We start from the raw sequence: 27,569 nt of genomic DNA, 5'->3' as shown, positions 1-27,569 counted from the left end.
ACTATGGGTGGGTAATAATAGCCTTCTGATTATGAATCTAATCAAAATTCACCTAATTGTATTCTCCCAGGAGAATTAAATATGAGAATTGCATAAAGCTGAGGCTTTTTAAAGATGTGTGCATTTTTCTTGTTTTTTTAAGCCTTACTTTCCATCTCTTCACTCCTCCTCACCAATCTTATTTTCAAGTAAACAAGTGATACTATATTATTTTTTTTTTTTTTTGTACCAGGGATTGAACTCACAACCTTGTGCTTGCCAGGCAGGCGCTTGTGCCACTGAGCTAAATCCCCCGTCCTATTATTATAATCTAAACCACATCATGTTTCTTAATGTGAAGACTGAGTTTGCGGTCTTCTAAATTCAATTACAAAAGCCATTTTGTCCATATACATAGCTATCTTGAAAGCGAGGCCTGTCTTGAAAGCAAAACCCATCTCGCTGATGAAAGTCCTGCTTCTGATTGGATAAAACCAGCATTGCCTGGGTAATAAAGAATTGGTTAACTCTTTCTCCTCATCCAATTTGCTGCAGAGAATTCAAAGCCAGATACTGTCAGGTTTGAAATGGGTATAATTTCAAAGAGTTTCTTCTAAATTCTGAGTTAGTATCTCAATAAAACTGAGATCCAGTTCCTTTATTTTCAAAATAAAAATGTTGCTTTTTTCTTCGTGATTATAGGATTTTTGCCTTATATAAAGGCCTGCTTCCCAAGATTATGAGACTTGGACCAGGTAATGATACTTTATTTATTCTGCTTCCCAGTGTCCCTTGTTACTTGCATCTGTCAGCAAAACAATAAACACAAAATTTACCACACTTGGTTAGACGGAATGTTTCAGGATGTAAAGTTGTCTATGAGTAGTCCAGACACTGAAGGCACTCATTAGAAATGTTCTACCTTTGTTCTTAAAGAACTGTTTATGTCTTTGCTGGCTGATGGAAAGCAAAGCCCAGGTTAAGTAAAAAGGAAAGAACGCACAGCCAGTTGGAGTTTGAGCACCAAAGTACGAGGGGCTTTTGGGTGAAGTCATGGATGTTCCCAGAGTGAGGAATCTTCCTGGTAAAACCTTCCATATGCTTCCAGTTGACTCTTAATCCTACCTCAATTTCATTTCAAAAAGAGAAAAGGAGGAAGGCGGACAGCTTGCCTCCTGGAGCCGCGATAGTCCCTTCTTTCCAGGGGCACCTCTGGGACCTGGTGATGCCACTGTAGGGTCCTCAGTTTCCTGGCCTTTCCTGGATGGTGGAGGCTCTTGGCTTCTTAGCCTTACCTGTGGATGCCACAGCACAAATAAAACAGAACACCTGGCTGCCATTCCACAGGGAAAGCCAGCTGCTTCTATGTAAATAGATAAGAAAATAACTGCTGCAGACTCAATCGCTGGGCACATGGTCTTGCATTATAACAGCCTTGTACATAAGTCCAAAAGTATGCCCTAGACCACACTGTGGTGGGGTGGGGTGGGGCTGGAGCCTGCCCCCTATTTAGACAACCTGGTGATCCTCTCTAGGAATCTTTTTGTTTTCACTAACCTCTTGCCAATCCTCCCTTTTTACACCTGCATCCTCCTGCACTTGAGCATATACACAGCTACCTTAGATCTTAACCCAGTAAACTGTCGTTTCTGCCAACCTAAAATAAAGAACAACAGTTTGTAAATTAAAGCTAGTGAATAGAGTATGTATTTAGAAAGAAACTTTCACAATATATCTACCCCTACATTTGCAGATATTTAAGCATAGATTTCATATTTCAGTTTGGGATCTGCCTTCTGTTGGTCACTGGCTTATATGTAAAAAACTAACCCAATAATAAAGAACATTGGCAATTTTGTGCATCTTTGCAATTACTACATGTGACATTTTTCCCTCACCACACAGTAAAAACCTGCCAGTAGACCTAACGTTAGAGAAAATCACAGGACTGTCCTGAAACCAAATTTCTCAGAATGAGCATGGGCCTAAAAAAAGGTGACCAGACAGAGTATAGTTAAAATGGTAACTGACTGGAACGTTAATCTAAAGCTGTTAAATAATCTGACCCCAAGTTTTGTTATTAGAGGCTTGCAAATGTTTGGTTGGGCTTTTAAATGTTTTTGCATGAGAGGCTCTGAGTTGCTGTAGTGATAAACTCAGTAAGAAGCCTTGTGAACTTACTGTCGAGCCTAAGCAAAATTGTGAATAGCTGATAACCTCATTCGAAGACGTGTCCCCCACTTAATTTCAAAGGTACACATCCCAGCAACTTTGAAGGAAGAAAATAGAGAGAAAAGTAAGGCTTTTGAGTTAAGGCCAACCAAAATCCAGAGACAGAGAGTGAGAGATTGAGAAAGACAGAGACAGACAGACAGACAGAGACAGAAGACAGGCAGACAGAGAGATGAATCTGTAATTTTCATTCATCATTTTGGAGAAACATCCAATATTATTTTTATAACAGCCTTAGCAGCTTTATGTGGGCTAACAATCAAGTGCCTCCTACAAGTCCGTGGTTTAAACTCTTGGTCCAAGTAGACAGAAAATCAACCTAATTCTGCGTATTCTTGTATTACACTGTGAGCAGTTAAGAGTGAATATAGTAGTTCCTCATGTAGTGCATCTATTTTTTGTTTGTTGGTCAGAGTTCTAAGAGGTCTGAGAAGGCCAAATCAAATATTTTAATGGGTTAAAAATTAAAATTGCAGGCAGATAATTGTTTCTGTTATATGGTTACACAAACATGTGCAGTCTATAGCATTTTTTTTAAGTGAGCATAAATGAAGTTCTATTTCTTTCCATCAGAAGTCAATCTTCTATTCAGGCAACCAGATCTTCAGAGTTGTGCTCTGGATATTTGTCCACATTTTGTTTTATAATACTTTTCACACAGTTTAAACAATATCCTAAGGTACAGGACACACTTTTTTATTGCATCAGAGAAAACACAAAATGATCCATATGCAAATGCTTCTCCCAAGGTCCAGGTATTCAGAGCCTTGGCACCTGTTATTTCTGAATCATATCCTGCTTCCCCTTTGCAGCCATTTATAAAACTTTTCTAAGACAAATGGTGGTTTTATGCCTACTCAACTCCCCTATCAGAATTTCAAGTTCAAATCTATATACATCTAAAGCAGACATATGGAATGATGATTAGCTTCCAATCTCCTTTCGTTGAGTTTTGCAATACAGGCTTTTAAAAACAGTGAGAAGCTTATTTTTCACATACAACCCACTTTGGAAGCCTAAGAAAAGAGACTTATCTATCATGCACCACCTTAGAGATTTTCTTCTTGAACACCACTAAGATAATGCTAATTATAGAGTAAAAAAGATAAATTCCTTTGTGGACATATGAAGAATCTGAAGGTTTTTGTTCACAGGAAAGCCACATTCCCATACATGACTAAATATGTCTCTATTTATTTACTTGTTAAAAGTGCCTTAAAAAGAACATAATGAGAAATTATGAAAGTTGCAGAAACTCATGGGGAAAAATGTATTTAGAGACTCAAGATGGTCTTGATTTTACCCTGAGAGTTTTCCACAATAGCTTTATATTCGTGTATCAGAGCTCCAGAACAACCACTGCCCGGTGAGCTGCCTGAGACTCCATGGGATTCGGAAACAACAGGAGAAGACAATGCTGTTTCACAGAATTTGTGATTTTAAAAAAGCTCTTTTCTTTTCTAGGAGGTGCAGTGATGCTGCTGGTTTATGAATACACCTATTCATGGCTGCAGGAGAACTGGTGATTGCCAAGGAAATGTTTTCTCTGGAGATAATGGATATTTACTCTGTAGCACCATGAAGAGGAGACACTATTGATCAGCTAAGCTAGGCATACAGTTAGGAAGGGTTCAAAACAGCTTGGTCAAGAACAGCTTGATACTTTAGAGTTTATCTTTAGGCAATCTGAGATGGTAGCTTGAGATACATAAAGGGTTGATACAGAAATGATAGATAGATAGATAGATAATGAACCAATAAGATACATTGTGAAAAGTAGTATGAAACAATTATGTGTATAAATTGAATATTAAATAGCAAAGAAACATATGAGAGCAATATAAAATTTTTGAAAAATAATAGGAAGCAATGAGGTATTTGAGTAAAATATTAAAGTAGTGTATAATCTCCACCCAAGGAATGTAAACATTATGAACTGCAAACATCTACAGAGAGGAAGGGGATCAAGGGATGGGTGGAGGGGGAAGGGATGGAAAGGAGAAAGGAATTAAGATGTGTTATTGTACATGTACCAGCCCCACAAAAGGAATGTAAACAACATGCACTGCACTCCTGCACAAATAACTAAAATAATAAAACACTGATCAATAAAATATAAGTTTTGCCTCTTATTCTGCCTCACAATGAAAATTCATTGTAGTGATAATTTTTTTCTAAAACACCTACAGATGCTTAAAATTCTTGAGAATAAATTATCCTGTCTTAATTCCTTAAGAATTATTTGAAGAAAAATCAGACAAAAAAGCTAAAATTTAAACATTTTCATAAGGAATTTTTCCCATAATATTTTAAGAGCTGAAAAATGTCTTTACACTAAGATGGCCTTTTAAGAATGCTTAATTTTATGAATCCATGCTAAAATATAAATCTTTTGGTTGTCTTTAATATATACCTCAGTTCTATTTTTTAAGTCTACTTCAACATAGTTAAATCAGAATTTTTAGATCATGCTATCCAAAGTCTTTGATTACAAATAGAATACAAGAGATTATATGAGACATTTTCCTTTAACAGTTCACTTTGCAGAAAGGTTTATTACTGAGATGTTTTCTTTTTAAAACACAAATCAGCAGTGTTCTTTGAGCCCATTGTGTTCTCTGTATTTGTACCCAAATACCTTCGTATAAATCTTTTACCCATGTAGTTTTTTAGAAGAACGTATAGACTACAATTATATTCCCATGTTACTGGTATTAAGTGACAGCTTCAGGTGCAAAATATACTGTCTAGAATATTAAAATATGCATGATAAAAATGTTTCAAAATAGAAGAGCATTCTTAGCATTTCCAAGGATTCCTGTACTAACTTGCACTCTAAAAACTAGCTGCTTGGTCTTGATATAACCAAAGTCAATTTTGTGTTCACATCCTGAAATGATGCTACTTCAGTAGCTAACATCTACAAAAATATCTGCATGCTCTAGAGAATACATGTTCTTAACCATTATACTAGGGCATTTTTAATGGTGAGCCTATTTTACTGAGGTATTTTGAAAAAAAAAAGTAAAGATTACATGGTAATTATTAATTTTTATTAATTTAGAGCATTTTTAAGTATAAAAATAAAAGGCTTTTTAACATCCTGTATATACATACACAGCCTTCTGCTGTACATCCTTTCCGACATGTTTTTTAATTTATATTTCAGCCCAATATTTAATAAGTGGGTGATTAAAAACAGAAAATCAATAGAAATGAGAATGTGTGTGTCACACAACTGCCTTCTATCTTTGCAGATAATACTCCATGTCCTGTAAGAGTCACTGCATGCACAGGGGCCGTGAAATTCAACCTTCACTTCTCCTTGTAGAAGAGATAGCAAAGGATTTCTGAAGAGTGCATTTGCCAGTTCACAACTGACACATCCCTCTACGGAACAGGGGAAATGTGTCAACATTAACCAAAAACAACAAGGTTTAAAACTCAAACAGTCCCAACAATATAACTCATTCCATTTTCCTCCTCATAGTTTTAAAATTGGCTTCAAGTCATAATTTGCTGTGATTAGCAAATTATATTTGGACTTTGTTGTATTTTCTTTTTCAAAATTATTCTGTATGAATTAACTGTTAAAATAAAGTCTGGGAAGAGAAACAAAAGGAAAAAAGAAAACATTGATATTGTTAATACTAGATTAAAAAAAACATGAGAACCAGAAAAAATTATAAATAATAACAAGAATTTCTTAATTTAGGAAGAGAAAATAACATTTAAGTTGTGTTTCCATATAAGCACTACTATTTTTTTAAAGACCCCCTCATAGTCAGTTGAAAATATTTGATAAAGAATAATTTTGTACCTTATGTTAGTTTTTCTGGATGCCAGGTGAGTCACTGTACAGTATGGTTTTAAAATCTTCACCAAAATATTGGATTGGATCTTTCTTGCATCCCATTTATAGTCTATTTCCTCACCAGACTGGGAACTCCAGATGTTAATGGGAGTTTTACAATATCAAAGGAACACTATGGCCCTGAGAGTTCATCTGCTCCTTCTTCTTATTCTTCTCCTGGAATTATAATCTTCTATTTGTAGCACTGAAACTCAATTGCTTTAGAAATAAATGCAGTTCAAAGCTCTCTATAAAACATGCACTTTAAAAAAAATCAGCTCTTCCAATATGACGTGTGTGTCAGAAAACTGTTTACTGTTTACATCTCGGCAGTTTAAAAAACTAGCTGACCTAGACTTCTGAGTTTTAACTGAAGCCATGAGACCTATGTGGCAGAACTGGATTTCCATGTTGCTGTGCACAGCACAGATACGAAGAAGTCAAATCACCTGACAAATGCATCTTTAATATCCACATTGAGTGAGGTGCCCTTTAGTTATTGCACAGAATTAATACCCAAAAAATTCCTACAATATATTAATTTTCCAATAGATGAATCATTCCAATGTTCTAAAAATGTTTTAAACCTGTGTTGTCAAGCAGAGAGAACTTCCTAAGCAGAAGGGATAAAAACTAGAATTTTGCCCCCCAAAATCAAATGTTTTAAAATACAACACATAACATGATCACACACACATATATTCCACAGCTCTATTATTAACAATAAAGTGAAAAATAAGTTGGCCTAGAAAGATTTGTCAATCTGTGTCCTGTAATTCTAGAAATGAATAAAGGGAATTTGTTAAAATTAAATAGTATTTGTTTTTCTAATACCACCACCAGTTTGCCTATACGTGAAACATGCTTCTATACAACAATGTAAACTTCACAGCAAGCCATTGTTACATTCATTAGAGCAGAGTTTTCCATTTTGTTTAAGTTACAACATAATTTTGGGCTGAGATTGCTGAGCACACAGGTAAGCCAACAACAACAGTACAATTTAGTTTCACAGTGGTTTTCTTAACAGAAAGTTCATTTTAAATGTCTTTGCAAAACATTTCACATTAAACTTGTTTCTAAGTGACTTTCTTTAGAGCCTTCTTGTTCAGATAGTTTCCACCCTCTTGCCTTTTATATGCTTGGTATGTGTGTTGTTTGATTAGTGTACAAAATAGGAGACTGGCTTGCTTTATCTGTTATTTGAGTCCTCTGCTGTAGAAAGAAAGTTTCCTTCATGAGATGCTGAAGCCTTCACTGCACACACAAAATCTGGGGGCAAGTCCAGGTCCAGGAGCCCAAGAAGCCCACCACCAAACAGAGACAAGGATGTTGCCAGAAAGTCACCTGGGAGGGGAGGGGGACACAGAGGGAGAAGGGTTGAAGGAAAGGCAGGGAATACCCCATGGAATGAAGACACAATGCACCATCCAGAGTCCATATTTACAAGTAGAAAATATAAACATTACTGCATTTGGAGCCAAGTCAAAACGCCGGGAGGAGCTAAGTAGACAAATTGCTTTGAATTCTACATCATTTTAAACAAAATAGGTCATCTCTTAAAAACAGACAAAGGATCACTCAAGTCAGTTATTGATTGATTTCCTAATGATGAATTAAGGCTTACTTGGTCACCTTATTTGATTAGAGGGTGTAATATAACTTTTTTCTGCATGTGTTTTCCTTTATTGATTTTGCAAAATCTCAACCATTGCACATTTCAAAAGTTCAGGTTGCTTTAGAATAAATATACAAGTGTGGTTTTACCAAAGACTAGTTTTAAAAGTTCCTTAAGCCCTTTGAGGGGTGTAGGTTTCTTCCTTAAAACAGTGTGTGGGCAACACAAACGTTTTATTCAATCCGTAAGGTTGCTTTTGTTTTTAAATCCTAAAGTCATGTCAGGTTTTCTGCAAAAAAGAAGTTATGGCAAGAAATATTTAAGTGTCATCAGCACAAAGGATGTGAGTCCATCAAGCCAGCTCTCGAGGCAGGGGGCCTGGGGGCAGCAGGGGTGGGGTACGAAACGTGGGAGCAGGGAGAGGCTGTGCTGAGAGGGGGATCCCCGAGTGTAGCTGCTGGAGATGGAATTTGCCATCAGAGTGCAGAAGCTGTGACAGAATGACTACCTTCTCTGGCTGCCTGCATTCCCTTGAACGCCAGCGACGCGGGAATGTCACAGTTGTGGGGGGACAGTGGAGTGCCACCGGTGTGTTGCCACCCATGTCCAGCTACGTAACCAGAAGGAGCAGCGCTGTAGGTCATGTAAGGCGACACTTGGGCTGGGGCAGGGTAAGGAGCCATGCTGGATGCGGACACAAAACTGCTCACAGCTGGGAGACCATTTGGTGCCTGAGAGGAAAAGAGGTGGAAAATCATCACATTGCAGTAGTCAACATTTTGCAGGTTCTCAGGAAGAAGCAGAAAGCAGTTTCTGAGTAAGCGAATATTATTCTGACTTTAATTTCTGATTCTTTTTTTATTTGACCTTAATTATATTCTAAAAGTATTCACAGTTTTGCGACTTACACACACACACACACACACACACACACACACACTGAAAGGCAAGGTATTATTCTTTCCACAGAAGTTTTAAGAAAGCTACAACTAGAGAAGTCACAATATTTGCTTTTACCGTTTGGAAGTACAGAACGGAGAGGGTGAGAAAAGAATATATAGTGACTGAGAGGGAAGAGAGGTACAGAGGGACTAAAAATGATCAAGATGCAATATGTGTATGTGTGAAAGCTCCAAGCTAAAAATTTTTAAAAATAAAAAATAATGAATGGAGATTAAATACTCTTAGATTCTTTTCAGTTACCCAGATTGCCTTCATCAGCTCACAGTGCTTGGGTTTTGTTTGTTGGGGTGTTTGTGGTGAGCCTGGTTGGGGTAGCTTTCACTCTCTGTAAAAAAGGGCAGAGTGTGGGCTGCCATGCTAGTGACTCAAAATGATCAAGACTTTGTTAAGTAAAACATGGGCCGTGCTTTAAAATGTAACACTGAAAATGCCTGTTAGACAAAGGACAGGTAATCAGGCACTTCGTCTTGTGAGGATCTTGGATGGTTTTTGGGGGGAGGAAGGGTGGGTTTTTAAATTTTTTTTAAGACAAAAATTGAGAGTATTTTTCCATGGCTCCCTTTATCAAAAAGAAAATAGTCTATCCAAATACAAAAGAACTGCATATGCGTGGTTTTGAAATTGGAAATTTTGTAGAAGGTTTTTGAGCTGTATAATGTGAATTTTTTTAAACCACGTGTATAAATTTCAAAATAAATTTAGATGTAAAATCTTCGTTTGCAAACAAAATGCAACAGCTCTGGCAGGCAAACCTGCCTAGAAACCATGGCTCTCTTGGCATCCAGTAAATTACTGTTGTTGTCGTTACTATTAACAACACCAAAAACACCCTGATTTCTAATCCTGCTTCTGGCATGAACACTCCGCGCCCTTCTTCAAGTGGCTTAATTTTCCTCCTCAATTTCTATACTACTTACAGATAAAGAGCAAGTCCTGTTTCCTGGTAGTGACATCAATGGACTAACACATCAACTTTTTTCCTACTGAAAATATAAATACTAGAACTGTATTAGAAACCTGATTTAATTGTAGAGTTAAGTAAATTGGGTAAAAATTAGATACTTTGTCCATTTAAGTTAAAACATTTATAAAAATCTGTTCTCCCCCCACCTTTCTGCGCATGCTGGGGGACAGAATATAGGACATTGTATTTTGGTTATTATTTTCACTCCTACATCTATGAGAATACAATGGTGGGCTCTGAATAACTTTTCTCAGTGTAAAGCATGTGTAAATATATACATGGAGTAAATATAAATATATGCCTAGAGTAAAACATGTACATCGATGTGACTTAGTATTGCCTATGGATTTCTGACAAAAGAAGAAAAAAATTTCAGAGTTAACCCTGTGTCTGGTTGATTAAAAACATACATGTTATGTTCTTCTGTTTCTCAGCATTTTGAATAATGGGAATGGAAAAAGTAAAATTTCTTGAATATCTCCTGTATCACAGGGACCAAATATTTTAAAATTATAAGGACTAACAAATTTTACTTCACTATAAACTATTGGTTTATAATATATATATTACAAAATGATATATATTATATGCTATATAATGATATATATTATACACTATGTATTACATATAATAGTGTTCAATTGAAATTAAAATGTATTTTATGAGACCCCAAGAGTGATGTTATATCTTTTAACAAAGTACACTATCATAAGCAAAGAAGCTACTTTTGCATATCATTGTTGCAAATTAAAGTGATTTTAGATACAAGGTTATATATGAAGGGGTTTATTCATTTACTCCAGGCAAAGTGGCTAAATATTAAAAGAATACATCACTCCTGTCTGATGCAGGGTCCTCTGTAGAATATCATGCTACTTTGCCTCAACAATTAGAAGATAGGCACAATTTAATCTCAAATTAGAGCATCTCTTGATAACATCTAGAAAAGATCTTTCCTCTTCTAGTCCTCAGTTTTTATTGTTAAAGCCTCATTTATCTCTTCTTTTTAAAAATTGCTATTTCCTGTTTTTTTGGATTGGTTACCTACATCTTAAAGGAAAGACACTTTAAGGCTGTCAGCAAATAAATATCAAGGTAGCTATCAAATTGCAAGAAGGAAAATCCAGCATTGCATACAGATTATACTTTTGATCTTTTTAATCCAGGATTTTCCAATAATCTATGAGAAATTAGTTTGGAGTTGGATCATTTCAATAAAGTTCTAGAAATGTGTTTTCATTTGCATTTGGTCTTCTGACAGTAGTAGCCAATACTTTTGATGCCAGTATGCCCTCAGAAAAACAAAACAAGGATTCTAAGGGCTGGAGGTACAGTTCAGTGGTAGAGGTTCTTGTCTCATTCTTTATGTAGTATTTTACAAATAAATGATGTTACATGATTTAATATACATGAGAAAATAGGTAGCAAAAATATCTAGTGTCAGATTCTATTTTCTGTGATAACTACATTTTTTCTTACCCATTTTTTCCTTTGAATCTTTAATCTGTCATCCTAAATTATAATTCCCTGAAACTTTTGCTTTGTCACCCTCTCTTCCCTTATACCCTGGCCTTAGGAATGACTGCTCCATGTTGAGTCTTTTCTAGGACTCTTTAACTATTCTTTTGCAGTGTTTATACTAATAGAGGCCTGCGTCTTTTTGCTCAGGGACATTGACCCTGGAATATGACCCTCAGAAACTGTACTGGATTGGATTCTCATCTCAGTTCTCCTAGAACTTGGTAAAATATTGAATCTAGGTCTTACTTCAGGTCTCGCTTACTTTGGTACTATATTAATTTATCGAGTGTTAACAAAAATAAAAACTACTTTTTCTATAGAAGCCAAATGTCTCAGGTATCAAACTTGCTTTATGCTATTATTTATGGTAGTATAAAGCATTTCAATGTCCTTAAAATCCACAATGCATAGTTAGTGTCACTTTAGTAATAAACTCTCTTTTGTGCGACAGAAAAAATATACAAAGAGCAGCTCAGAGAAGTGACTTCATCTTGTAGAAAAAGGCAAGGAGAGGCTAAAGTGTTTGCAGAAAGAAAAAGAGAGGGGGGAGAGGAGGGCGGAAAAAATAGCTCAGCTTTCCCTCAGATTAAATAATGACCTAGACTATGGGGGGGGACATTGTCTTAATTTTTCATTTTAGTTTTGAAGTTCAGACTCAGAAATTTAGAAAAAAGGAATAAACAAAGAGAACAAACATGCTTCAAAATGTACCTGCCTCCTCCTGCCATCGTCACATGTTCTAGTGACTCAATAATCACATCAATTTTCTCACTATTAATTTTGAAATTTGACATCAGTAAAATATATAAATCTCTACTTGGTAAAGTAATTGTCATTTATGAAGCAATCACTGAAAGAGTACATTTTTCTACCGCAAAGGAAATGACAGGTAGCGCTGATGTTTGTTTATTCTTTCCAGTAAAGGAGTACATGACTTAAACTCCCCAAATCTGTTTAATGTTTTCAGTGAGGGGCATGTAATTAATCTGAAAAGCTAGTTAGGCTGAGTAGAGACTACCAAATGTGCACCATAAATATACTGGGAGCAAACATGTTAAATTACTCTATTTAATTGGATTGTAAATATGATTTATAAATCAACTAACATATGGGATCCCAAGGGAAGAGTAAACAAATTTTCCAAATGAAACCCCAGCAATGGGCATGTAATGGAAATCTCATTTTTGAAAATGACATTATCCATATATTTCATAAGTAAGACCTCCATCCATCAACCCCTTTTATCATGTAGATATTCCATGAAGGACATGGGATTATTTCCTCTGAAGGAACTGTGCAAGGGTCCTTTCTATGTAACGAAGTATCTTCTTCTTAATTTTAAGAACAAGATTTGCTAATAGCAAAAAAAAGCAAAACAAAACAACAAGAACAACAACAATAAAAAAAAAAAAACCCAAACTGCTTATCCAGGAAAAACTAAGGTATTTTTTTTTTCTACACATTTTTTTTTTCTTTTTTCCGGTACTGGGGATCAAACTCATGACCACCTGCTTGCAAGGCAGGTGCTTATGCCGCTGAGCTAAATCCCCAGCCCTCATGAGTATTTTTAAGAAAAGGCTTTCATGCTATATACAAAAGTCTAGAAAAATATTAAATAAGCAACATAGTTCTAGCAAAGGTTATCACAAGATAAAAACATGATTTGTCATTCTACTTGCTACAAAACGTTAGATAACTAGATTTTGCAGTTTTTTAAAAGATGACTTTAACAAATGTGTTTTTAAAAAACATTGTACTGGTGGAAGGCTAGACTAGAAACTATTTGAAGACAGGGACTTGTGTTAGTCATACTGTATCCCCCTAAATGGGACACATCTGAGTAGCAAGTAACTTTAGGTTTGTGAGACCAAAAGATGTGATACTCCTGCTTCAAGAGCAAAAGACTAGGCACCCTTTACCACAGAACAAGCATTACACGTCAAGTAAGCAAAATGAATAAAGCAGTTGGAAAAAGTAAACACAAGTTCTAACCTAGCCATTCATTATTTGATTTATGGTCATTCTATTTATTCCTCTGCCTCTAAGAAAATGGAATGCATTAGTATCCAAACACTTGTAACTGTGAAAAAAACGGGTAGGACAACTGTCTGGCAACCAGAAATTTTGAGCTATTTGTCAAATTCTGGGAATGTTCTACTCAATATTTTCTCTCTTGAAGAAAATACAAATAACATTACCAGATCCTCTACTCAATCTGTCTTCCACTCATCAGCTATACTGAGTCGTCCCCTTCTGATAAAGTTTTGGCTTTATGAGGAAGTAGATTTATCCATAGAGTAAGGCTTCACCTAGAATTTCAATATGAGAAGCAAGAACAAATCTGCAAAGAAATAAGATTTTCTCTGTTTTTTTGGTGTAATCATTTTTCTGACAACTGTTCTTCACTTCTTTATACATAATGTAATGACCTAGTTAAAAAAAAAACCTGATCAAATTAAGTAGCAGGAATATAGTTTCAATAATCATCTGAAAGGATTTTAATTATCACTTGTACATCTAAATGTCTCTAGGAAATTGGAAGCTGCTACAATATTTAAATTTTTCTCTAAATTTTATTTTTCTAAAATGATATTAAAATCGATGTAGCCTTAAATTGTTTTATTTCTGAAGTTTTATTTTGTATTTAGTTGACACAATAATTGTACATAATTAAGGGGTACAGTGTGATGTTTTGATACATGTACACATTGTGTGACAATTAAACCAGTATTTTGCACATCCATCACTTTAAACATTTATCATTTCCTGAGGTAAGAACATTCAGAATTTAAAATTATCTTTTCTTATTATTTTATATGACATTTTACTGATAGATAATTAATTTTATATTAAAATACGACTGGTTTAAAGTAGACTAGTTCAAAGCGTATTTTTCATAATAGTATTATGAATTTCAAAGACTATTTGCATTTGTCTAAGATCTCATTCTCTATAAAATCATAAATTATTTAGCAAAAGTTAGCCTCAGAAAAAATTCAGTGCGACTTTATTTGTATCTTCATGAGAACAGTATGTTCCCGAGGACAGCCTGCTTTAAAAATAATGCACTATAAAATTACATTCATTATTCTGAAATATTATCTTCATTTCAAACACAATGTACTAGTGAATGCTTCATAATAATTTCAGATTAAATCATGCCTTTCAGTTCAACCCTCTTTACAAATTTTAAAATTCTGAACTGGTTTAAGTTCAACTATTTATAGACTATATTATTGACATCTCAATTTCTAACTAATATGAAACTTGCTGACTTAAAATATACAAATCCAAAATGAATACTTTTAGAGTACTACAAGTGCATATTTTTGGAGTAAGTATGTGAATAGGCTTTCAAGGGCCATATAATTATTTGTAAACTGATTGAACACAATGAAGCATCAACTCACTAAGTCCCATGTGAAAGGACAGATGTATCCCAACCCCCATGTTTCTCTATGTAAAATGTGCTTTTGCTATTTGTTGGTACTCAATAGAGGTTTTATGCTTTCAACACAACCATCAGGAGCCAGACAAAACTGTGCCCATTCACAATTAGAAAATAGTTTACTAAATCTAAAGACTTCTAGTCCAATATTAAAAGGAAGTGAAAAGAAAAGCTAAAATAAATAAATATTCTATCTTCAGAGATACACCATAAGGGCTTCAGCCTGGTACTGAAAAATCAACTACAAGGGGGCTGGGGATTTAGCTCAGCGGCATAAGCACCTGCCTTGCAAGCAGGCAGTCGTGAGTTCAATCCCCGGTACTGATAAAAAGGAAAAGGTCAAAAAAAAAAAAAAATCAACTACAGAATAACATTAATGCATAAGAACACAAATAGGAGTGTTCTAAACTAATTTTCAAAAACAAAATATAGGTATATACTGTACATAGCTAAAATGTGCATACAATTCTAACTAGTAAGAATCAGGTGTCTTTCTGTCTTAAATCAGTTTAAGGTGAAAACAGAAACTCTCCATTGTATTAATCAATAGTTTTGATAATCGGCTGGCGACTCAGGCTTGGTAATTTAACAAATGTCTTCCAAAAAATCTGCTCTAAGTCCTATGATACTGAATTCTCAACTTCCTCCTTTATATACTAAAATGAAACTAGTATCATAATACTGCGCTATTTAATAACAACTGTGAGTACCCTGAAAGTATTATAAGCAAAATTCTTGATCTTTCCTTTATCAAATACTTTCAAGTTTTGTTAATTATACAGAGAAAAAAAGGCTACCTGAGTTCATCATTTGGCTAGAATATTATGAGAACGACATTTCCAAAAGTTGTACCTAAAAATTAAAGCTGCCCTTTGAATACTGGTAAGAAATGCATGCATATATGCAACATGCTTTATCTTTGCATTTTTTCTGAGCAAGTGTTGATATAATTTAATCCTCATTGAAATCAATATCCAAAGTCCAAAATTGCTCAAAAAAAAAAAAAAAAAAGACAGCGTAAGTTTATGAACCTACTTAGAATACCTTCAGCACTAAACATTACTTTGACAAACATAATAGTCATTGATTTACATTATACTCAGAAAAAGTTCAGGTTTTGAAACTTTGCAACATTTAAATTATCTACCTACCTACCTATATACATGGAAATACAGAAGATTAGTATGCTACGGTTAAGGATTTTTCAAATGATAGTTTTATATAAATATCTTTTTAGTTCAGAAGAAAAACTTATTCTCCTAAGTATTCAGAGCAATATTGATTTGGCTATTTCTTTAAATTATCTCCTCTTATCAAACTGGTAATTTGATTATTTTAAATTAGTGTATATAATCTAGTCAAATTTTAATGTTCGTAACATAGAATAGATTTGAAACTAGGTTTAAAACTTGTCTTAAATTGCCAGATTAATTTTGAAGTACATAATAAATTAACAATATCTCTACAAGTCTTAAGACTAGATATATAAGTCAACAGTAAAAATGAAAATAACTATAAAAGGTTTTGTATAAGACTACATCATGTATAAACTGGGTTCATTAACGGTGCATGGGAAATAGAGATTATCTTTCAGCTCTATGCTTCACAATGTTATTCCAAGAAATGATCTAATGAAAAGCTCTGAGCACATACTTGATGCTTGTTTCTAAGCTCAGTGCTTTATATACATTTTCTATTGCTTGTACCAAAATGGCTTGACTTTATTTTTACTATGGCCTCTCTAAACAAAGTACATTCTTTTAAATGCTGCTGATTCTTAAAATCAGTCTCCACCATTTATAACCACAGGTAACATTTAATGAACATTTACTATGGCTCATATGACTGCATTATCTCACTGTATCCCCATAACACCTTTTGAGGTTAGGACTATTATTTCCGATTTTTAAGGATGAAGAAATGAAGGCTCTAAAGAATTAAATAGCTTAAGAAGCAGTGGTACCAGAAGGTCAAAACTCCTAATCACTGCACATACTGCCTTTCTTTGCAAATTATGGCAGTTTTGTAAAAGAAAATGGCAAACTTACTTATGTGACTCATTGGCAGTTTATGCAATAGAAACAGACTAAGGAAAGGAACTTCTATGTGCTATTTGCTATGATACTTGCCATGGGATCGCTGCTATTCTCACCCTGCTTTAACAAAAACTGAGAGGGAAGAGGACGTGGAAACGGGCTCCTTAGAGAAATGCGTGAGGATTTCCCCCCAGTGAATGAAAATAACAAGTTTCACTTAATTTTTAGAAGCTGACTTCCAAGGAAATGTTGAAAGTTTTAAGACTTTAAGATAATCAAACGAAAAATACATATTTTGAGGCTTTGGTACTGGAGTTTGGGATGAAGAAATTTGCAGAGGTGCCTAAGTCTGCTCAGGAAAACCTCACTCTGCCTTAAAGTCCCATTACGAGTTTTGAATTCTTGACTCCAGTGAGAATAGTCATGAATTCAGACTCAGCCTCGGGCTTTTGTTGTAGTGAGTGCTCAGAGGTTTTTAAAAACAGGAGTGTTTTCACTTTTCTTCTGGAGAGTCAAAGGACTGAAGAAGGGAAAGGAAATTAAGCGGTCCGCAGCCAGTCCGCATAATTTGAGGTTTTCTCAGTGCTCTCCCTCGGGAGCTTACGACGTGACCTTTACTCGGGGCGGGCGCGCGCACGGCGTCGGTTTATCTGCGCGCACGGCGTCGGTTTATCCGCTGGCCCCTCTTCCCTCCGCGCCGCAGCACCGCGCGCGCTGCTCTCCGACAGTGGCCGCGGCGTCCCCGGCCACGCCACCGCGGGCGCCCGCACTGCTCCGGGACCCAGCGCCTCGGAGAGGCCTGGCACGTCGGAAGCCCGCCCGCGGGTTAGCTCTAGCCCGGCTGCGAGGGGCGGAAAGGGCCAGCAGCCCCGAAGCCTCCCCGCGGGGCGCCGCCTCGGGGAGCCGGGCGTGCGGGGCCCTTGGCGGGGGTCGACGCCTCCGCTCTGCCTCCTCAGGCCCGAGCGTGGAGCCTGCAGCCCCCGGCTGGGATCCGGCTCCTGGGCGTCTCTCTGTGGCGGAGGCTCGGAAGGGGGCTGCGGGCCTCCGTCCCTGACAGCCCCGCAGCCCCCGGCCCACCTGGCCAAGCCCTGGCTCCTCACCTGACCGTACTTGGCTTCTTGCTCCAACGCTCCCTTCTCCAGCCCGTTCACCGCGTGCGGGGCTGCGGCTGGGAAGTTGCTGCGGCCCAGGCTGCTCCACTCCTCCACCTTGGGGCTATGGTAGGGGGAGCTGTCGCTTACTGCAGGGAAGGAGGAAGAGAAGTCAGGCCCGAGGCCTAACCCGCGCGCCCCCCTCCTGCGCCCAAGCCACGGAGCTGCGACCTCTTCGGAGCAACCCCTCGGCTAAGCCTCCCCCCACCGCGAGGGCTCAGAAGCAGACTCCCAGGCATCAGCTGGCTATATGGGGGAGTTTTACTGGCCTGAGAGCAGGCCTCTCTCAGTTGCCTCACCCAAGTCTGCAGGAAAATACAGTAGTTTTTGCTTATTCAGTGAGCTTTGATTTCCCTTCTCCCTTCCTGAGTTTCCCCAGAGAAATAAGTGGAAGAAACCCAAATCAAGTAAAGAGCCCATGAAGTTGGATGTTCTGTTCTCCACTTTTCCAATCCCAACTTTGGGCTGACGGGAGGGAGGGTCACAAAGATCTGGGACTGGGACAGGCTGCAAATAGAGCATCAAGACCTAAGGGTGCCTTGGCTTATGCTCAGAGACAATCAGAAAAGTGCTCACCGCACTGTGGGGATGACATTTATGTCAACAGACAAAACAAAAGACCTCAAAGTCCTTTACAAACAACAAAATGATGTGCACAATACACGTGCAAAATATACATGCGTGGATCTCTGCCTTGTGTGTGCCTAGGTCTACTCTGCAAGCTTTGCCTCTACACATTAAGAATGTGAGGCTAAAAAGTAAATCTTGTAATTGCCACTGTGAATACCATGAGCGGCAATGGCAGGGTCTTATGGAGATGTTTTTTTTTAAGGACAAGGAAGAGAAAATTAAATAAAATGTTAAGAAAATGGAAGTAAAATTAAGTGTTAAGAAAAGGAGTTAAAACAGTTACCTTTTCTTTTCTTGCTGGAGATGTAAGGAAACCTACATAGTACAGTATGTTGTACATACCAAATCACTGACTTCTTTAAGTGACCAAGTGTAATTTTAAAAAGGAAATATTTGAAGACTAGACACAATATATTATTATCTCCAGGTCCTATGGGCAGAAGGACCACATTTGACAAAACTATGATTTGATTTTAAACACTTTCATCTGATAAAGAGCTTAGAAGGGATGTTCATTTTGTACAAATCCTTGTTTTATGTTCGCAGATTTGTCAGTAAGCAAGTTGCTTAGAGCCAGTCTCCAGAATCATCAGCAATAGCAACAGGGAAGAGTTGCTCTTCTCTATAATCCAATATTTCCTCGACTGATAGTTGGTCCGATTGTAGGCTCCCTAGAGAAAACTTTTCATCTCTGTCAGCCTTTTGTCACCATTACCCCCCCTCCCAAGAAATTGTGTTCCTATTTTTTGCACCAGGAAACTGTTTTGGTACAAAACTGCCTGACTCTTTTCTGCCTTCCCAGACAAAAGGCAGTCGGTGGGCACAAGCCTGAAGTTATCTTAAGAAATTGAGATCCCCCTGTGAGCCTCATTTCTGCTGATCTCACACTTTCCCATGAACAGGGGCTTCCTTTAAATGTCAGTGAGGTCAGTTTATCCTATAAATCAAGGGCAAACTCTCTCCAACCTAAGCTCTAGTGAGCTCCAAATAAGACAGAACTGGCTCTTGTAAATTCACAGGCAGAAAACAAGAATATGAGAAATCAAGGCTCTGCTTTAATTATCGAAAAACATAATTGTGCCAATGTGTTGGCAATTGCAAAAAGCAGGAAATAATTAGAAGAACCATTTGTCTTTTGTCTATTTTCCCCTTCAGTTTTTAAACTTTACACTGAGAAATTAAGAAGGTAGCCTATCTTATCTCCTCCTCGTCTAAAGTACTTTGATTCTTTTTACCCTACCAAGAAAAGAAGTTAACACTCTTTTATATTTTAACTATGCAGTAAAAGAAAACAAAGCCAGGTCTCCTAAAGTAGCCAGACTGGACAGGAGGGCTCTGGGCATCCTTCTGTCACCACAGAAAAGATGCTCAGGACACAGCAAAGTCAGGGGTAAGAAAGAAAAGGACTCAGGAGGTGGTCCACTTGAAATGCCAGGGACCAAGAGGACCCTAAAGGAAAGCTGAAGGCTTAGGAAAAGCAGGTGAGAACAGTGAAAAAGAACACTTGGATTCTTTACCCTCTTACATTTGGTCTTGGTCATTTTGTGATGGTGATGTCTCTTCAGAGTGGACACAGCAGGAGGAAAGAAGAAGGAAGAAGGAAAGAAGGAAGGGAGAAAAAAGGGAAGGAAGGAAGAGAAAGACAGAGGCGGGGAGAGAGATTACAAACATGTTACTAGCAACCAGGACCTGGGTTTCCGAGGAAAATGAAGTGAGGCATAAGAATGAAACCAATTAGGTGACATTTGAACTTCCTGCCTGAGCAAATTTAGCCTGATTGCCAGAATCCGAGAATACTACAATTTCCACATCATATGGGACTCTTAGCTGCTGCATCTGATCGCAAGCAAGCTGCTCCAGAGGCATCTGCTGCCGACTGCCCCAAACCGACTGGGCCCTCCCGGGCAGCGCCTCTGGTTGGCTCGGGCAATCGCTGCTGTGAGCAAGCCCGGCTGAGACTGCCGCGGCGCGAGAGGCGGGGCAGGGTGGAAAATGCGAACCATGTGTTGGGGATGGGGGATGTTATGGGTCTGGTAGTTTGAGATGAGGCAGGAGAGACTGTGTGTGGCAAGGAAACCAGGGGCAAAAGTTTCAAGTTAATGAGATCAGGACACCCCCTGGGAAGACTCCTTATGACTCCAAAGGAAAAAGCCTCAAGTGGTGGCATCGACCCGGGCCAGGCAGGCCGCAGATAATAGGATTCCCCCGGGAGTCTGGGGACACGCCGTGCACATCCTCAAGTCCGGTCTCTGAGCCCTTACCTTGGTCGGTGATGGAGCGGATGCCCAGAATGTCGGTGACAGAATGCGAGGAAGGCCAGGTGCGCGGCATGGCCACCGAGCCAGGGATGGCAGGCACCCCGGGTGGCGTGGGCACCTTGGCTGCCGCCGCCGTGATGGGACTAGGATACGAGTAGATGTGGTTGTAGGGCAGCGCAGGCTGTGGCGCCGGCTGGTGCTGCTTGTACGAATCATAATGGCTTTGCTGGGCCAAGTTGCCGATCTTGTTGCGCAGAATGCGGCTGATGGAACTCACCGAGGGCACGTTGTACTTGTCGCACACGCCGTCGGCCAGCAGGCGGTCGCGGATCTCCCAGGCGAAGATGCCGGGGTCCCTCTGCTTGTAGGTCCGGATGTGCTTCACCACGGTGGGAGTGGTGACCCGCGGCTTGCTGCCCCCAATCGCTCCAGGCAAGATCGAGCCCGTCTCATTGTAGCGCGCCAAGATCTTGCTGACGCAACCGTGCGAGACCCGGAGTTGGCGGCTGATGTCACACGGTCGGATGCCCAGTTGGGCCAGTTCCACGATGCGAAGCCGGATGGCGTTGGGCAGCGGCCTTCCGTTCACGAACACTCCTCCCAGCTGGTTCACCTCCCCGAAGGCTGGCTCTGCGAAAGGAACACACAGCGCGCAGGGACGCGCAACCGCCGCTTGGGACAACTGCCTGCCACTTGGCCTCCGTCCGCGTCCAGGGGCCGGGCTAAGGAACCGCCCCGACTTAGGACGGGGGCTGTCCCCTAACCCTAAGGTCCCGCACTTCGCTGAACAGCCCCGTGGAAGTTGAGGTCAGCACGGACCCCTTCCTCATTCCTGCGGTGGGGGCAGCAAATAAAATGCTGAGACGCAGCCCCCGCTCGGACTTTTGAGGTTCTCAGAAGCTGGCGGAGAAATCCGTCCAGACGCCTGAACGCGCCCCACATCGCCCCTCGATCCTGAAGTCCTTGGGCCTCCTCTCCTCTCCTCTCCTCTCCTCTCCTCTCCTCTCCTCTCCTCTCCACCACCACCCGGTCTCCATCGCTGCGTCCCGAGATGCGCGCTGTTGTTAGCCTGGAGGAGTTTTTCGGGTGTGTGTGTGTGTGTGTGTGTGTGTGTGTGTGTGTGTGTGTGTGTGAAATGAAATTGGGATTGCTCCTGGAGCTGCGGGGCTCGCTGATGCCACAGCTGCCTTTTCTCAAAATCAGAAAATGGCATCAACAGCAACCCAGTAGCCAGCGTTCGCACGGAACCACCGCAAGCCTCTGACCCTTGGCCAGTTCCTTCAACTTGTAGGAACAAGAGCAAAGTCAACACGGAGCCGAGCGCGCTCCTCCGAGCGCGCCCTCGCGCGCCCGCCCGCTCGCCCGCTCCCTCCCACTCCGGCTCTGACAGCAGCCCCCGCAGCCACTCACCCATTGCTCCGAGCAGCACACCAACCCGGCCCCAGTTCTGCACTGCCAGGAAGAAACTTTGTTCCTGGCCTCAGTGGCCCGGCTTGTCGGTGCTCCGGGCTGCCGGTATCTTAGGTTCTCCCCGGGAGGAGGAGGCACGAGTGCAAAAGGAAAGAGTAAAAGGAAGTCTGTGCCCCGATGAAAGAGGCTTGAGTTCTGCATTTCAATCTCAGCAGCAACGTGGGCTGGGCTGAGCTGGGCCGGGAGGCTCTGTCTATCACTCACTAGGGACACACCCCTAAAGAGGCGGGCCCGAGGGCGAACTGCTTGGTGATTGGTGCAGGCCTGTGAGCGGCAGCGCAGTCCGGAAAATTCCTTCCGCTGTCTTTTTCAGGCTGGCTCCGCACCTGGATGACTAAATACAAAGAAAACGGGTGTTTGACATCTTCCCAGGACCGGCGCAAATACACAACCAAATAAGTCTGGTTAAAATGCTGAATTAGCAAAGGAAAGCGGTTGGTCTGAATATGAGTAACTCAAAGAGGGTAGGGGCTGAGGGAGGAGACTTCTTGCGAAGAAATAGGGCTATCTAATTAATGATGCTTAAATTATGGGTGGAGGGGGGCGCCGCAGTATACATAGGTGGGGGTATTTTAAATAATAACCTGCCCTGTGGGCCTTCAGGAGGCGTCAAGTGGGGACCTCAGTTACTTCTTTTCAGTCTACTCCAAGTGAGGAGCGCGCAGATATGGAAAGGTGGGCCAGTGGGAGAGACCAGGAGGCTGAGCAGAGGCCGGGCCAGAGGTGCGAAGGCCCAGGATGACGCCCACTGAGGCCCAAGGAGGTCCACTCTATAGCCAGCTTCGCGCGGACCTCCAGTGGCCAGTCCTGGAGCGCAAGCCAGCGCTTAGCAACGCAGGATCTAGGCAGGAGGCCGCATCCTGTGCCGGGGAAACTCAGGCACCTGCGGTTGAAGTTGCCCAGAACGCCATGTGGATCGAAGGACCCACTCAGCACACAGCCCAGCCTTCTGCGACACTCAACCACCATGCAGGACTAGGGATCCATGCTGCCAGAGTTTGCAGAAGTTCTCCAAATCAGTGAACCATCACAAAGGAGTTTTGTTTAAACATGAAAAAGATCTGGTCTCAAAGAGATGGACAGCGAGGCTGCGCTTGTATGTAACTCCTGAGACTTCTGTTTAGATACCAGGGGCCCTGCGGATCTGCCTACTTCTAAATTTTCATTTTCGTTCATTCACTATAAGTCTAATCTATAGTGGACAGTATGCTTTTGGGTGGCCAAATTTATTTATAAGTGAAGTAGAAGATTGTGGAAAATGTGGACAAAATAATGAACAAGATGAGGGACTTTTTAATGAATGTGAGAGTTTGCAGTACTGTGGGTGAGGATAGCAATAACTCTACCTGGCCCTTGTCTCCCCAGGGGGGTGCTTATCTTCCCACAGTCCCCAGGGACGTGTGTGGCTCAGGTCTACATTCAAGGAAACTGACTGACCCCAGATCACTTCTCAGAAAGTGACAAGAACATAGGGGAAAACTCATCGGTTTTACTTCTTGAAATGCAAATTGATGTTTAGTTCCTCACGCTCTGTGTTAGATTATGCTGGTGGAAGGGACAACTTCTGTTAGAACCAGCTGTGCTTCTTCTGTGGCTGAGATGATGCTGAATTCAAATTTAATTAGATTACTATCAAGATCTTGCAAAAAGTCTCACAGCTAGAAATATTTGATTTCATCCCTTTTAGTTTGTTGGTTGGTTTCCAGGGTCTAAGATATTCTCAAAGTTCCATTTGAAAGCAATTTTACCCTGCTTTGGCCCTCAAAACCTGTTGTATGGCACTGTCTAGTGCTATGCAGTGAGGAAGGACCTTCCCAAATCCAAGACTTTAGAAGTAGTAATTTCTTTTTCGGATTGTGAAAAAGATTGAAACTTTGCAATATCTCAGTGGAGTTTAGAGCTTTGTCTGAAGCTTGCGCAGAAGAGTGAACCTACTCTGCAACCTAATCAGGAATCCCTCTTCTCTTGAAGACCCATTACTGTCAGCAGCAACCTCTAAGCTCTTTACCCCAATGAGTGATTTGTGCCTTTGGGATGACTGCTATGCGAGTACAGGACAAGGTCATTAAGTCTAAAGGTTGGCAAGATCCATTTTCCTCGAAAGGTCTAACGACTAGTCAGGAGTGCTCCAGTGCCCCATATGGTTCAGCGCTCAAGCTAACACACAGCATCCTCTTGTCTTCTCTGACCTCTTTAGCTGCCACACATCTCTGTGCTGTGGCACAGGTTCATTCCCATCTCTCCTATTCCACCTGCTGGACTTGCTGTCGCCACACATGGCTGGCCTTAACTGCTGGGGCTCACTCAGGCAGCATCGCACTGGACAGAAATGCCATCATTTCGGTGTCCTGCAGATCCAACTTAACCTATTGGTCAGGGTACATCCTCCAGAGCAAGAAAAGAATCAGTCGTAGGCATTCTGGGCTGTTAATTACCTGTTATCCCAGGTAATAGAAGACTCACACTCGGACAACAACAGAAGCCAAACAAGCAGGTGAGGACCTGAGCAAATCTCAGCAGGAAAGGCTGGTACTTCCCTGGGTGCACACCAAGTGTAGGGGTGAAGTAGACAGTGACCCGCTGAGGGCAATGGATCTGGGGAATGGAAAAACGGAGGGACAGAGATGGAGACACAAGGGGGAACAGGGAAAGAGACTGATCCAGTGAACCCCTGTAGGCACAGGAATGTAAAACTTTGAGACAGAGTAAAAGTCAGGAAGGGGCAGCTCCCCTTAGTTACTGCCTGTTCCAAATCCAGGAAATCACACAGGAGCTGGAAGAATTTCGGCTGAGGGAGGAAATTTAAGACTAAAACCAAAACACAACCTGTAAGGCCTACAGCTGGCTCAGGCCAGGGAGAAACCAAAAGCCTTTCCTTGAGCACTATCAGAGCCTCCTACCAGGGGTGACCCCTTTTCTGGGTAAATATTTACTCAGTGGGGGACTGGAAGCCAGCAGGACTTCAGAGTGTGAGCGATGAGGCTAATCGGGAGGAGGAATCCACACACTTGGCACTGGCTGGGTACCGTGTACACTAGCCTGCAGGGTGCTTACACTAGCCTGCAGGGTGCCGGGCTCAGGACCCCATGGGCATCTGGGCCAGGGATAAGGCTGGGGGAGTTTTAGCTTCTGTCATGCTTCTCCTCTGGTGGACTCCACCCTTTCCCAGACCAGATGCTGTAAAGTCTCCATAAATCTGTCGGTGGTCCAGTGTCAGGGGGCTGTGATCTGTGGTGCACCCCTCCCAGCACTAGCAGGGTCTGCGGAGAAGGTGCTGGAATCAGGCGCCTTCCAAGGCCGCCCTCAGTGGATGTCTGAGGGCACCCGAGGACTACCCAGGTAGGAACCCGGGCTGCAGACCCTGTGGGACACAGGAAGGTCTGCCGGGTCCCTAACCTGTTCTGACACCAGATTCCCAGGGCATGCAGGCTGGTGAAAGACAGCAGATGGAAGGCGAAGGTGTGTGTGTCCTGTTCTCTGTTGCAGTTATGATGAGCAGATTTAGAGGTTGTTGCTTCACTTTGCACCCCTGCTGAGGATGCACCGGACCCTACATAAGACCCAGGTGACTGTGTCTGCTTTTCTCCTGCCATGAGTTTGGTGGCGCAAGAAGCAGCCACGATTTCAAGACAAGAGATTTGCAGCGTATAGCGACTTCTTCCAGCCAATCAAGTGAAAATGGTGGGCACAGGCAAAACGGACTCTTTTCCCCCACAGAAATGACTCTGCCGGTTGAGTGGAGACTGCTTGGAGACCGGGCCTCTCCAGAACTGGGCCCTCTCGGAGTCAACGGTGGCTCCTCCGCCCAAGGTGCTCAGGTCAGTCGCGTGGCAAGTGGCAGCCAGAAGTGTGCCCCGTGCTCAAGGCCAGAATGGGTCCCCCCTGGGCTGCTCGCCCAAAGCCGATCAGCTCCTGAAGCCTCAGGCAGGGGCCAAGGCTAAAGCGAACCAACGCGGGGAGCTGAAGAAAGAGACCCCCCTACACACACACAGGTTGCTCCAGTCAGTGGCTTTGGCCAGGCCAGAGTGGGGCGGGGAAATGCGCGGCGCACAGACACTGACCTGCCTGCCAGGACTCGGCGTGGTTTCCGACGAATCGGCCCAAGGAGAAGTCACAGGGACAGTCGCAGTCCGAAGATGCTCGGAGAGTCGCCTCGCGGCCGCTTAGCCTTTCCACCGACAAGCCTCGGGACTCCAGTCTTTCCCCGGCCGCGCGAAGTGGCTGCTGCGGCCACGGCGCCTGCAGCAGCGCGCGGAGCTCTCGCGGTCCCTGCGCGGCCGCCCGAGCGAGCGCGGCGGGCTGTGGGGTCTGCCCCGCGGGCTGCAGCGCTCCGCGCCCGCGCTCTCCTGCCCAGGGCAGGGGAGGGGCCTGCTGCGGCCTGAAACCCGCTTTTAATTCTCCTCTGCCTGTTTCCGATCACCCCGGGTTGGTTTTTCTGTTTGCTCACTCCTTCTATTACAATAAAAACAATCGACATTTCTTTTCAGTTTCCCCATATTAGCGTCACTCAGTAATTGTTCTCCACCTCCCTCCTCCCCCTCCCGAGCTGAAGGCGAGCGGGATTGCTGGTATTCTCGCATTGGAAGGTTTCCCGAGTATATAAGCAAATCTTCCTTAAAGACGTTAAAGAAAAAATAAATAATGGCCTGAAATTGCCGTGACCCTAACGTCACTTTCTGAAAGCGAATTACACCCATTTTTCAGTTTTGAACAGTGGAACTGCTTTAGAAAGAGCCTCATGTGATACGGCTAAGTTTGTTTATTAAATGCGCAGATGAAAGAAACAAACTTTTGTGCGAGGGGCAAAACTCGTGCCTTCGAAACGATAAGTGCAAGAATCAGATTCTGGCTGTGGGACAGAAACGGGAGGAGACCCCGGCTCCCCAGGGCTGCAGCTTCCACAGCCAGTGAGCAGCGTGGTCCCTGGGCAGCCCGGAGCTGAGAGCTGCAGTGCCCGGCAGGGTTGCAGCTACCTGTGGGAATAAGGGCTGCTGGCGACCCTGCCTCCGAGAGTCTGCGCCAGGCCCGCGGGCTGCCGCCTTGCGAAGACCCGATTGGCCCAAGGGCGGTCTGGAAAAAGATACCCGCCACCCAGGCCGCCCGTCGGAGGCCGACCTCTGGACCCCTGGCGCTTGTGAAGCCGGGGCGCGTGCCGCGGAGGGGGTGCGCCGTAGTCTGGGCTCTGTATGGAGAAGTCCGGGTGGCCCGCAGGCTGTAGAGGCCTGCTGGTTTCTGCTTAAAATCGGGATGAGGTCAGCTGGGCTTGAGCTTTGGCTAGGCCTAAGCTGCTGATAAAGGGGACGACTCTTATTAAACTAATCATGGCATCTGAAAACCTGAATTAACTTATAGTCCATCATTACAGGCGTTAAAGTTCCTCACGTTTTTTGGAGATGCAGCGACCCGGGACTCGCTAACTGAGCGTCACCTCCGACTACAGGTGACA

General features: G+C 42.0%; 2 protein-coding genes across 3 annotated transcripts in view; one reads left to right on the top strand and one right to left on the bottom strand.

Annotated features, from left to right (window-relative positions):
* Slc25a21 (solute carrier family 25 member 21) overlaps positions 1-4,330 on the top strand; it is a 464,613-nt gene extending 460,283 nt beyond the window's left edge. The window contains exons 10-11 of one of the 2 annotated variants that reach the window (XM_063230688.1): positions 682-734; positions 3,676-4,330. In XM_063230688.1, the coding sequence (XP_063086758.1) occupies positions 682-734; positions 3,676-3,737 (115 nt within the window). In that variant the 3' untranslated portion in view covers positions 3,738-4,330. The remainder of the gene's footprint in view (positions 1-681; positions 735-3,675) is intronic. The other variant, NM_001278766.1, reaches the window with a different exon arrangement.
* Positions 4,331-4,568: 238 nt separating this feature from the next.
* Pax9 (paired box 9) lies at positions 4,569-22,300 on the bottom strand. The gene is made up of 4 exons (XM_063246732.1): positions 22,064-22,300; positions 20,657-21,283; positions 17,715-17,854; positions 4,569-8,413 (listed from the first exon to the last, which is right to left on the bottom strand). Exons 1-4 carry the CDS (start codon positions 22,065-22,067, stop codon positions 8,159-8,161), a joined length of 1,026 nt encoding a protein of 341 aa, XP_063102802.1. The 5' UTR covers positions 22,068-22,300; the 3' UTR covers positions 4,569-8,158.
* Positions 22,301-27,569: the final 5,269 nt, after the last annotated feature.

Source organism: Cavia porcellus, unplaced genomic scaffold (assembly GCF_034190915.1).
Source record: "Cavia porcellus strain 051 isolate PalLab524CR breed Dunkin Hartley unplaced genomic scaffold, mCavPor4.1 scaffold_1, whole genome shotgun sequence".
Classification (NCBI taxonomy): domain Eukaryota; kingdom Metazoa; phylum Chordata; class Mammalia; order Rodentia; family Caviidae; genus Cavia; species Cavia porcellus.
This window is presented reverse-complemented; position numbering and strand designations above follow the sequence as displayed.

Bases quoted from the DNA above. Each gene is read 5' to 3' on its own strand.
- Pax9 (XM_063246732.1), bottom strand. The intron at 17,855-20,656 runs GTAAGGGCTCAG...CCTTCCCTGCAG, and splicing joins CCGCTCCATCACCGACCAAG to TAAGCGACAGCTCCCCCTAC. The intron at 8,414-17,714 runs GTGAGGAGCCAG...TTTTCCTCTCAG, and splicing joins AAGAAGCCAAGTACGGTCAG to GCACCAAATGGTCTCCCAGC.